The 13059-nt window shown below is 41.2% G+C and overlaps 2 protein-coding genes across 4 annotated transcripts in view; both read right to left on the bottom strand.

Moving 5' to 3' along the window:
• Positions 1–2658: 2658 nt before the first annotated feature.
• On the bottom strand, positions 2659–7944 carry tmem115 (transmembrane protein 115). Its single transcript, XM_086159515.1, has 3 exons — positions 6429–7944; positions 5261–5625; positions 2659–4118 (listed from the first exon to the last, which is right to left on the bottom strand). Exons 1-3 carry the CDS (start codon positions 6918–6920, stop codon positions 3812–3814), a joined length of 1164 nt encoding a protein of 387 aa, XP_086015641.1. The 5' UTR covers positions 6921–7944; the 3' UTR covers positions 2659–3811.
• Positions 7945–8933: 989 nt separating this feature from the next.
• LOC147227230 (helicase ARIP4-like) overlaps positions 8934–13059 on the bottom strand; it is a 76647-nt gene continuing 72521 nt past the window's right edge. For all 3 annotated transcript variants that reach the window (XM_086159078.1, XM_086159079.1, XM_086159080.1), the window contains one exon: positions 8934–12888. In XM_086159078.1, coding sequence (XP_086015204.1) covers positions 11807–12888 — 1082 coding nt within the window. In that variant the 3' untranslated portion in view covers positions 8934–11806. The remainder of the gene's footprint in view (positions 12889–13059) is intronic.

The following is a 13059-nucleotide window of genomic DNA, read 5'->3' as shown; positions in this document are numbered from 1 at the left end:
TACTTTTTGTACAACCTTATGCCTGAACATGGTGTTTGTTATGGATTGTCCACAATGAGCACAGCATTCCGGTAACAAAAAAACCCGCTTGGGTTCAGATTGGGGATGGTTCCTCACAATCATGCCCTTCCAGGTCTCATTGTCATTACCCACATGAGCATTGAATTCCACGAGCAGAACGAGGAAGTCCCAAGCAATGGTGCTCTTCAGCACCCTCTCCCAGGACTACAGAAAGAGGTGGGTATTTTGAGCTGCTGTTTTGTGCAGTTGCTAAAAATATCAATCAGAACCTGTCCCCCCATCTAAAGACAGAGGAATGCTACCTTGTTTTCTAACAGATTAAACTCCAATGAACAGGTGGGGAGCCAGGGGTTAACAAATTTCCCCACACCTTCTTGGTACCTCTCATAGAGGGCAACTCAAGAGTGGAAGTGTCCAGCCCCTCACATGGAGACTGGTTCTGGTTCCAAGCTGTGTGCCGAGGTAAGCATGGCTATATCTAGCCAATACTTCTTGGCCTCCCACATCAGCACAGGCTTCTAACCCACCACAGTAGTGACCTTCAATGTCCCCAAGAGCCACCTTCTGCAGCTGAAGATCAGAACACCTAGCTCACACTACACCTGACCACTATAGGTCACCTTCCTTTTACGGGGAGGAGTAATTTGATGACCAGTACTTTTTCCAACAAGGCATACTAAAGCTTAAATTTGCTCTTAAATCTTACTTGATGAATCATACCAACCGCATTACATTTTTTATCACAGGCGTCAATAGTTATAATATTAAACCCTGGTAGAGAAAAAAGAAACAACCCGAGTGATGGTTTTCCTCCAGTACATCTCGGTTTCAAAACATCCAACATTTTGAGCTTGATTTGACATCTTTTACATAGAGTAAGGACATTAGCAAAAAAAAAAATTCCTTGATACCCTCCTTTGATTTAATAGTTAAGAACCAAAGTCAGCTATACATCTGACAGAACAACTACTTTCTTTGTTTTAAATATTAGGGTTTTCAAAGAGACATACTGGACCATACTGCACCAGTCAGATGCAAGTGAATTATCAGTACGACCACTGCAGGAAAAACATCCAAGATTATATATATCAGGAAAAGCAGTGGTACTTTATATTTAAATGATCATATGTCTCCTCATATTTTAATCACTTCACTTAAAATGCCAATTTTAAAAATTCTCAATTTATACCTCTCAGGCTTATACAAATACATAACAGCTGTTACATCAGTTACGACTCTTGTGAATACAGAACTATGGTCATATTTTAAGGTATTTGCATGTCGAGCAGCACTTTTTGATATGTAAGAAAGATTTGTAAAGCTGGATAGTTTTTTGTATGTTGTGAACATTCCTTCTTTTGCCTTTTCCCCTCAGGGGTGAACCCTGGAGGGAATCAATCTTTTCCATCTAACCCTATTCTCTGCATCCTTCTCTCTCACACAAATTAACTTTATATACCCTCGCACAACGTCCATAAATCTTCTCTTTAGTCTTCCGCTAGACCTCCTGGCTGGCAGCTCCAATTCCAGCATTAGTCTACCAATATATTCACTACCCCTCCTCCGTACATGACCGAACCATCTCAGCCAGGCTTCTCTGACCCTCTCTTCAAAACATCTAGCATGTGCCGTTCCTCTGATCGACTCATTCCTGATCTTTTCCATCCTCATCACGCCAAAAGAGAGCCTCATCATCTTCACCTCTGTGAGCTCTAGCTCTACCTTCTGTCGTTTTGTCAGTGTCACTGTTTCTAGGCCATACAGCATCGCAGGTCTCACCCCTGTCTTGTCCACCTTTCCTTTCATTTTTGGCTGATAATCTTCCATCGCATAGTGCCCCTGACACTTTGCTCTACCCATTCCAACCTGCTTGAGCCTGTTTCTTTACCTCCCTCCCCCCCGTTGCTCTGGACTGTTGACCCTGAGTACTTGAAATCCTCCAACTTCTTGATCTCCACTCCCTGTAGCCTCACCGCTCCACTGGGGTTCCTCTCATTCACACATATATATTCTGTCTTGCTGCTCTCCTTTCCAGAGCATACCTCCACCTCTCGATTTTCCACCTCTCTAGATATTGTGATCTGTACTGCTCTCAGTGCAGATCACAATATCATGGTCCACGGGGATTCCTGTCTAACCTCATCTGTTAGCCTGTCCATCACCACTGCAAACAAGAAGGGGCTCAGAGATGATTCCTGATGGAAGTCCCACCTCCACCTTGAACTGTAACACTGTTGCACCTACAGCACATCTCCTCAATGTCTCGCAGCTAGCATACATGTCTTGCACCAGTCTAACATACTTATGTTGTGAATACAAATCAAGAAATGATTTATTAGCTGGTCATCACTGATAGCATGTGAAATAATCCTGTCTGCATCCGACTTCAATAACATGGGAACAGGTGGAAAATTGGGCTGCATGTAAATTGATTGTTACATTAATAAACTGTGGCAAATAGATTGATGACTGTACACAAAGTAAATGAATCATTTTCCTCTTGGTCCACACTTGGAATCTATAGGTGAAAGATGCAGTGACTATAAAAATTGTGAGTGGAAAAATCTAGAGCATACTGATTGACCAGTAGTAGAAAAACATTGAAACAAAATCTGAAAAAAAGACAAGGGTGCTAAATTTGCAAACTGTGATTTATAACATAAAAAAGGGCATTCTCTATACATATGCACTTGTTCACTCCTCCACTTCTTAAGCGAGCAAAATGACAAATACAACCATTAAGGATATTGATCACTCTGAAAATTAAATATATTGCTGACTTCCCTCATTCCAGATTCTATACAGTGAAAGTGAAAAAAGGGTACAAAAGAAATTCCAGGATCAGACCTTGAGTCAAACTATTTCTTAAAGACTCATAAACAAGGAAAAAAAGAACCATTACCATACAATGTCCATGTTAGTATAGTTTGCGTTTGTCTTCTCTTGAATAAATCTAAAAGAAAATAAATACATTTTTGCAGAATGGTAAACCAAGACAAAAACACTGTATATGGTTGTTTAGCATCTTCTATTTCAGGGTTAATAAAAAAAAAAAACCCACCGGTGGCAAATGATGTATGAATATTGTTAACATGGCACCGCTTCAAATTGTAAAGTTTTGTACCGATGTTCATCAGCAAGAGAGACCTGCAGCAGCTTCTTTACTCAGTTTAAGAAAATGTCATACTTCCTCCATCACACTTCAGCTTAGAGAAACAGAACCAGAGCTCATCTGACTTGAACCTATTTCTCATTTCCTTTTCAAAATGTGGGCAGAGTCTGCCTATATTTCTTGAGGAATCGGGAGTAAATCTCTCTCTCCAAGTTTTCACTTGGCAAGCAATCAGAAAATATCTATGGCTCCTCTGAAAAAGACCAAAAAATAATGTACACCCATTTTGTCATTTATTTAAAAAGCAAGAAAGAGACACATAATGTAGTTGACAGAATTTGTCAAGCTGGGAAAAAGTCTGGGGGGAGACAGAATTTCTGGGTGATTTTGAGTTGTATGTAGGGAGGAAAAGAAGAACTCAGTGTCTATTTGCTTAACTACAAAAAGCATTTACAACCAACATGTCTGAACTGAAAGCACTGTACAGTAACCACCTGTCTGAGATTCACCATGATGTGTTTATGAACTGGTCAAAGATGTGTGTGCGTGTGTGTATGATACTTAGTGGGTGCCTTATCACCGTCACTGAGTATGTTCGTATCTAACCGCTGACTGTGCTAGATTATCCACCAGCAACAATGCACAGAGTATGTAAATCTGTGAGAGTGGAATGATTGGTTACGATCTAGAAGGTGCGTCATCAAAGCTGATGATGCTCGATTCTGGGAGTTGAGCACCACTTGTGGATTGCAGTCCGCTGTTTTGTGACATCGAGGATGAGGAAGTTGAGGATATTGAGATGCCCATGGCTCCCCCTACTGGTCTTGATGTAGATATGGCAGGATCACGACCACCTGCCAAGAGGGGCTGTGTGTCTGTTCTGACTTCATCTTCCTCATCGTCCTCCTCATCGTCCATGCTAGGCCAGGCAGACTGATCCTCGACTCGCTTTAAACGCTCATTCAGAGCCTTGAGAGCCAGTTGCCTGGGTGGAGGAAAAGAGGGATGTTTTTTAATGAGTGTGCAAACTTGATTGCTCCATTGAGGGATATTTCCAAGACACCACTTGCAAAAAAAGAGTAATGTGTGGGAACCAATATGAAGAAAAAAAAACAACTAACTACCAAACACTGTTGGGATGGCAGTGTTTTGCAGTCTTTACAGCAGAAATTACAGTAAATGATTCAAAATGAAGCTTTTTTTCAAATGCAAAGTAGAGGCTCAACACCATATGAGCTGCTTGTGTACTTTAATATTAATGTCCTGTGTTGTCCAGTATGCTTTAAACTAGAGGTCATGCTTTTATTGCACAGAAAAGGTGACACTCAATTTAACTGTTCCCTTCTAGAGACTGATAATTTGGTAAAGATTTCTGATATCCCGGTACTTTTTCAGAATCCAAAGGGGTGTTATAAAAAAATCAACAAGAAATTACATGAGAACTGGCAATGAATTCCATTCAAGTCTCCAGGAATTACACACAAAAAAAAAACATATAAAGAAAAAACATTGTATCAAAACAGCCATCATGATAAACAGCGACAGAGAAATTATTGATCAGCCAGTGATGTGATAATAATGAATCGTTAGGTTTGGAGCAACGGATCAGCTACCAGATGCAAGTGAGCAAAACGTGCCCCGGCATACATTTTTTTTCCATATAGGCGATTCAAAAATTGTTGTGTCTGAATGGAAATGCATGTCTTTAGTATTGCAGAATTGTGCGTCAGTGTGTGGTTAAATCTATCTCAGCATTTGAGAAGTGTGGGACAAAGCTGAACAGTGCAGAGGCTCATCCTTGAGTCAATAGAACAAAAAAAGCACAACACTGCATTCCTCTTTCTTGACTGGCAGATGAAACTGTACATGAGTATACTTTGGTTTTGATAATTGCTTGCATTTGGACCTGACAAACTGGAGGTTATAAGCATGAATCTATCAATAGAAGTATCTACATCTTTTATGTTTTGTTCATTTGGGCATCGGGTGACACAAACTGATGTTAATGTAAAGAATTATCTCACAATACTTTACTCATGATTTATGGAACATTTTCTGACATGTTTACATTTCACAAAGTATATTCAAAAACACCAAAAGTATACTGTGTATTTTTCTGTGACTCACCTCCTCCTCTCTGCATCCTGTGGATCTGTCCCTGGCAGGCTGATTGTGATGGATGAAGGTGCGCCAACATCATATCTCTTCACCATCTTCCTGCACACCTTCACTTTCACCAGGGCAGAATGGACCAGCCCTGCCAGAAAACCAACAGCTGGCTGCAGTGCCTCAGGGAAGAAACTTGCAAAGGCAAAGTGGTCTGACATATCCCCGCGGCCCCGGCTGTGCCTCTGATAGAAGCGCAGATAGATCCAGCCGGACAGGGCACCATAGCTGTATGCAGCCAGAGGGGCTGAGCTCTCAAGCAGCCCAGACAGCCGCAGCAGGGCCAGGAGCAGGAGGGCCAAAGCCGGTGCTGCTTTCAGCCGGACCTGTGATGGGAGAAGAAAGATTACACGCTCTTAACCAAGTATAACCAGGCAAATGGATAATTAAAACAAGGTGGCCATCAACACTGATAGTAACCACTACTTATTTATGGTGGTTAGTCTTTTAGTTTCAGAAAGTGAAACAATAGCTTGTTTTACAGCAGGTGGGCACTGGTCTACAGATACAGAATATATACAATTATTCTGTCATAACCAACTGAAGACAATTTTAGAGTCTTCAATTAACCTTCTGCATGATTGTGGTCGGTGAGAGGAAACTGGAGAACCCAGAAAAATCCCACACAGGCATAGATTGAATATGCAAACACTGCAGAGAAGAGTCCCAATCAGTCAATAGACTCATACCTGGGACCTTCTTGCTGTGCATGCTATGCGGACTCACCAAGCCTCTCCTGTGTTTTTGTCAACATTCTTCTGGTGCTGAAAAACTGAGCTAGTTCAGATGAAATCAAATACTTTCTTTTCTTGCTTAACCTTAAACTTTCTGGGTTTATTTTTAACTTGATAGTATAATCCATTTCAAAGCTTCATGATGCATATTGCTGTCGTTTAGAATTGTAAGATGGTGCGTCCGCAGTGCAGTTAGACCCTCAGTTACACATATATGCCAAATGTGATGTAAAATTTTGGTATCACAATGAAAAGGTGGAAAATATAGCTTCATATTTAAATCATGTTACCCTGCTCCTGACTGCTGTAATAGAATTTATGAGTTGAATGAAGAAGAGCCCCACCCCCACCATCAACAACTGGTCTGCTGCAAAGGTTCATTTTATCAGGCTCACCTGTGGAACTCTGAGCACTGTCGTGTCCCCCATTGTCTGCTTCAGTGCCACCAAGACACCACCAAGGAACCCAGCTGCTCCATGTACTCGCACAGAAAACAAGAAGTCTAGGTCAAAGGTGGCCACGTAGGTGAGGAGGTAGGAGAGGCCTGCCAGGAGGCCTGCTGATACGTTAACCACTGCAAAGAAGATCAGGAGCTCCAGAGCACCCCATAAGGGCTCCAGGAGGCGACCACAGGCCATAACTGTCCCAACGTTGGCAGCCACACCCCATACGTGCTGTTCAACAACACCATGGGTCACCAGAGTCCACACCCAAAAATTAGGGGGAAAGAGATAACCCGGTGTAACCCCCAGTGCGTACGGAGTGTCAACAGCCCATGACAATAGATAGAGGAGAACCACCACAGCACTTAGAGATTTTACCACAACACTGGTGCTGGCAAGGGCAGCCAGGAAATGCTGTCGTGCTACAGGCAGGTAGCGATTCATTATGTTTTGGAGCTGTTCCTTTGTGAGCAAAGTAGTCTAAAGGATTAAAATTCCCAATCTTATGCTTGTGTTGAAGCAGACGTCTAATGTTAGTGTCAGATCAATTCCAACTCGAACACTTGACACCTGTTACTCCTGAGACCATCGCAACCCACTTTGTGAGCTGTCATTCGGGAAACTGCCGACAGGTTCGGACTACATTAACGCGTTAATTTCGTCACTTACTTCTAACAGTAACCTTTGTACTTAAAAAAGCAGTTGCTTCTTATCTTCACCAGATGTTTACGTTTGCGTAACATTCAAAGAAGCAACAAGCACCAAGGCTAGTTTTTATAGTAACAAGGTAAAAGACAAGGCTAAGAGATGTGGTAGTTGAGAGCTTTGGGTTTAGCTAGCGACTTTCAATCGTTATAAACAGGTTGAGAATAAGTTTGAGGTTGAGAACAAGCCAAGCTCAGCTAGCAACTGGGGTGGAGGGGGGTCAGGAGCCCAGTAAACTAATTTTATCTGAAACAAATCCACCAAAATGCCAATTTCTCCATAGGACTTAGCAGAGTTAGCTTGTAAACACAGAAGGCTAGTGTTTGCTAGCTGTCGAACTGAAAGCGTTTTTAGTTGACCCGATTTGTATCCGTCACAGAGGAGTCACAGTCTTTACGTCCTCATCGGGTTATGGGACACAGAACAGCCAGGGTAAATTCGGAGCAGTTCAAATCCGGCAGCAGCATTCCACTCCCGTTCCTCTGCGTCCTCTTGGCCCGGTGTCTACCGGGATAGTCCGTGGATTTCCCGTTATTAGCAACAGGCCTTCAAAACAATGCCATGGACGTTCCTAAGCCAGACACATTTTGCGTGGAGTAAATAGTGTCGTAAAAGTCTTTCGGCTTCATTCGCTCCTTTGTCCTTTTTGCGTCTGTTGAGAACAGGTTACCTGAGAAATTTATATTATTTTGAGCAGAGCCGCTCCTCCCATGGACATCACACAGCTACTGACCTGCACTGTCTGCCACCGTCATCAACAATCGAAAAAAAAACGTCAAATCACGTAACATCGTAGCCCCGGAGCACTCTGGGAAACTGAGTTCTTAATGTAAGGCACTCCCGGTGACGTTTTTAGAACATTCATTTATTATGTTGAAATTATGTTGCATTGCGTGGAGTGCAATGGATTCCAGGCGAACAATCGTCGACTGACGTACTGTAGATATTAAACTTTAAAGCAGCATATTTCTGTTTTGGTGCCGCAGTACAACTAAGCTGTATTGTAGCTCGGAAATAAATATGCCTGCTTGCATATTGTAGGCACGCTTAAAAGTAAATTTTTTCTGTATTCTATATATTTATCCATCCGATCATCGTCTGCTGGTCACCCTGCAGTATATATACTCTCATGTATTTATAATTAATAAAAAAACAATCCATCCATCCCTCTGCTGCTGCTCATCCTTATGCATAATTGAAAAAAGCATGACTGCAACCCTCAATCAATTGACATTTCACACTGAATACCATGGTAATATATCAAGACACTGTTGCCTACCTTGCTGGCACATTGTCTGAATTAGTCGTGAAAAAAACTATTGTTAACATTAAACTACTTAATTCATATTAAAACCACAGTTATCAAAATTACTGTTAAATTAGTTCCAGATTAGATTCCTAATAGTTTTGGACCATGATTATCTAGCAGGATTACTCAGAAAAATGACATAATTACGTGACCAAATACACCCAGGATCTTGAAGGTAAGTAGTTATTTGGGCAGGTTTCTGTAAGTGTCCTCAGGTTTGGTTTGGATATTAGTTGTAAGAATAAGGCTCAAAGATATTTTACTACTTCCTAAATACACTGAATATTAAAACATAGTTATAATTACTGATAGTGGGCATAACATGGTAATAAAAATCAGTTAAAAATTTCAGGTAGTGTTAGACTACACAAAATTGTTCTCAGCTGCCAGTGTTTATTAACAGTACTTCAACTGTGCAAAGTTAAAATAAAACAAAAATACAATTTGGAGCATGTTTCTTTTTATTTACCAACTTCAAAAAGGATCTCAAAGTAATCCAAGGTCATACACATTTTCCATCAATAAAGTACAAGACAGGCTTTGACCAGAGCCAATCCTCAAAGACAGCAGCTTCAGTCGTCTTTAACCTAAATTGGAATTCAGAGTCAAGTTAGCTTGTCTGACCACATCGATTTGTATAAATAAATATGTAAATTCAAGTAGAAAGCTGTGAAAGAAAAGTCATCACAACAAACACCTAGCTGACAACCAAACAGTTAAACACGGAGGAAACGTGCTTATCTACCATCACTGGGAGGGCACGGATGGCAGTTTTGATGATATGGAAGTTAACTTTGACAACTTTGACAAGAAAAAGCACTTGATATCATTATTCTGTCATTTCAATTAACAAACATTTGTCTCATTAGACCGCTTACTTGCAAGTTGAGGTCGCAACAAATGGCTCAAAGTATCTTTTAATCTCAATTGTGACCACACTTGTGAGCAGACAGGATATTCTAATGAAGTAATCTTATCTCAGTCAAAAAAGAAAAACAAAATGAAGTCTCAATTATTACAAAAATAAGTCTGGTGATTTTTGCATGGAAAACAAGCGTTGATCGTGTAATTGTCAGCAGGATATGATGTTTACTCAAGCCCTCTTAAAGATGCTATCTTGGATATTACTGATTGGTTGGTCCACTAATGCTGAATAAACCACAAATTCATGTGAGATGGATCAGACTGGGAGATTTTTAAAGATATAATCCAAGCAAAAGAAATCATGAGTGTTTTTTCAATCCCTAGTAACAATAGTCATGTGACTGTATGGATTTTACAAACAAGAGGAGCAACAAATAGGTGCAAAAAAAGCAATATACAAAAATAAAAATACAAATGAATAAATATGCACCATCATAAATAAATTAATTTGGAAATTCAAACATATTAAAAAGAAAGAAAAAAAAATACAAGTAAACGAGCAATTTCAGAATGAAAAACAAATACATGGAAGGGAAAGATTCTTAGCCTTTGTTTGCCGATGTACTGGGTTTAGTTGTTCTCAACCAAAAAGCTAAAGGTTTTAAAGCCCTTGCAGCCACTATTTGAACAGTGCTGACCTTAGATCAATTTGTGGGCTCAGACAAGATCAGAAGTGACTGCAGAGTGATGGTTTATGGTTGATCTAAATAGAACATTTGACAAGGCCCTCCCAGCTCTCAACCAGTCAGTCTACATATGTTTACAGATTTGTGTCTTTTACAGTGCATTACATTGTACAGTGTTACTTGCAGGGTAGTACAGAGTGTTGGGAACATACTTCTTTTGTGTGGTTGTGAGGGTGCCATTGAAAAAGTGTGCTGCTGTGATGGATCTGAATTCTGCTGTAATGCTAACATTATTTGGTCTCTGAAGACACACCCTTCTTTGATGGAGCTGGCAGATATGCTTTTTCATTTTTTGGCAAAGCTGGCAAAGACCATCTCTCTAAATCATGTTTGGTTTTACGATGACCTCTTGTAACAAAATGAAAAATGAAAGTAAAAGAAAACAGCAGTGAAAAGCTGGATTTTTTTGTTATTACTTGCCTTTTTTACACTATTCAGTTTGTGACCCCCACCCCCCAAGAACACGACACACAGATACACAGTAACGACACAAGCAAAGCCAAAACTTTGGGAGGTGAGCTTAATTCCTCTTGGGTTCAACAAATACATATATAGGCTTGAGTGATTATTTTGCATCATTTTTTTTCACTAGGCTACAGTAAGACTGTGGGTGAGATTCAGAGAGCCGTGGTGAAGGACTGTCTTCCTTTACCTCTCCTCTCTCACAGTTCACATTCAGAAAGATGGAGGCAAAAAGGCATTTTCTGTTACTTGTTTCTCCGCTACATGGAGAACAGTGTTTTTCTCCTTATTTTCACCTGGCTCTTTAGGCAAAGATTTCTTTAAGTAAAAGAGATTAGATAAATATAAAATACACAAAAGAGCAAAATCAGATATTCCCACGTCTGATGCCTAAATAAAAGGAGTATTGTCAAAAAGGCCTGGTTTAAAGGCATTTGATTAAGCATACATTCTTTTGTTGGAGTTTTAAGGTTTTAGCAGATGTCTGTAACCTCATCGTCAAGCCTTAACCACTTCTATCATTATTCGACATGATCCTTCCAATTTTTTTCTTCAAAACATACAATACCATTGTCTTGGCAGTGAAAGATTAAGTTCAATCAAAATGCTTTCTAAAAGTTCTAAGATTTTTTCACCTTTTAACATTTTAAGATATACTCAGTAGCAACATTGGACGAACAATATCATTTAAGTAACTGATATTTAACAAACGTTACTACCAGCTAACTTACCAAACTTTTTTTGTCTAGATGAGCATATTCCAATCTAACATAGTTTTTTTTTCATTAGCTGAAAAAGCAGGTTCTCACAATTAGCATAGCTGAAATACTAGAATCTCTAAGGTCAACACAGAAACAAGTGGCCATCGGTCGTCACTGCAGGCCCTTCGTCTGCAGTTTGTTGTCCAGTGATTATATTTCCATGCCAGTTTTGGACAAAGATCTGGAAGCCCAAACCTCTTCTAATCATGATTTTTCTTTTCCCACTGGAGCCTTTTCTTGAGGTTATAGTTTAATGATGTGGTGCTGCGAGTCCAGTCTGTGTTGGTCTCAATTTTGTATTACCCAAGCAGAGAATACACAGAAGAGAAGGAGATCAGTATCCATTGATTTAACCTTCTTTTGATTTGTTCATTTCCCCTCACACCTTGGATCACAGGTTTTTAAAAGCTTGCATCCAGGTATATCGGATGTAATCATATTTGATGATAATAATCTGAATCAAGCTGTTGTCCATATCACCTGTCACTGCTCCTTTACTTCAATTACATCATCCTCTTCATCTGAGCTGCTTGTGTTGCTAATATTCCTGCCATTCACTAGTATTGGGCCCCTGTGGCTCTCAGACCATGCTGAGGGGGAAAAAGAGGAGGGGGAGGATGAGGAGGAACTGGAGGCAGCAGTTGAAGCATACTGAGAGAGGAAACTGGATCCGGCTGGACCAGGAGTAGCAGCCGGACCTGGCAGCCCACCTGGGAGCAATGACCCTGTGTAGAGGCTAGAGAGTGACTGACTATAAGCAAGAGGGAAGCCTGGTGGAAAAATTCCAGCCATGCTGGGGCTCAACATAAATGGTGGCAGGGCACCTGGAAGTGAACTGGCACCTTTAATTGATGCAGAAGATGACAGTGATGAAGAAGATGAGATGGCCGTAGTGGTTGAGGGTGTCAATGCAGATGAGGGAGATGATGTTGGGATGGCACCCAGGCTGAACAGATCAGGGTGCATGAAGCTTGGGTCACCAAGAGGAGTGTGAGGGGGATGGAAGTAAGGCGCCCCTGTTGCCATGTAGAGTTGGTGCCCCAGTGACCCACCCAACATGCTGGGGTTGAGGCTCAGGGGGAGGCTATAGGCCCCTGAGAAGGGGAACCCTTGTGAACCCATAGAGGCTGTAGAGTGTTTGCCTGCAAAGGGCTGCTTACTGGCCGGTTCATCCTGAGGAGGGGTGGAGGCTTTACGTTTGGAGCTTGTTCTCAGGTCCTGGGCAGCCGTGGCATCCATATTTGGCTGGGTTACATTAGACACTGTAGCATCATGGGTGCTCAGATTTCCACTGGTAAAACTGCTTCCACTGCCATTGCTTTGAGACATCTCACAAGAGGCTTTGCTGTTTAGGCTGCTCTCAGATTCCTTCTCTGGTAGATCACCTGAGCCAGAGGAGGCATCACTTCGTGGGCCAACTGTGTACCGCTGCAATTCGCTGATTATTTCTGGGCTGTCCGGGGAAAGAGGACGAGGCAAAATCTTTGATGGTACCTGCTGCTCCCTGTCAGGTGACGAACAGCCGTTACTGCCATTGGGGGTATCCACTGCAGGCACCTCAGAGTCTGAGAGGAAACAACTGATTAGCTCTTCAAAATGGAATTCATCCTGTTCCACTGGTTTGCATAGCAACTGCTGGAATGAGAGCTGCAAACTACTGTGGGGTCATTCTGGCTGCTCCATCATGGTCAATACATGCTCTTAAAATGAAAACACGAATTACACATTTTTGTAAA

The sequence above is a fragment of the Fistularia commersonii genome, chromosome 14, assembly GCF_037954325.1.
Source record: "Fistularia commersonii isolate RoL2024-O1a breed Wild chromosome 14, RoL_Fcom_v1.0, whole genome shotgun sequence".
NCBI classification, from domain to species: Eukaryota; Metazoa; Chordata; class Actinopteri; order Syngnathiformes; family Fistulariidae; genus Fistularia; species Fistularia commersonii.
This window is presented reverse-complemented; position numbering and strand designations above follow the sequence as displayed.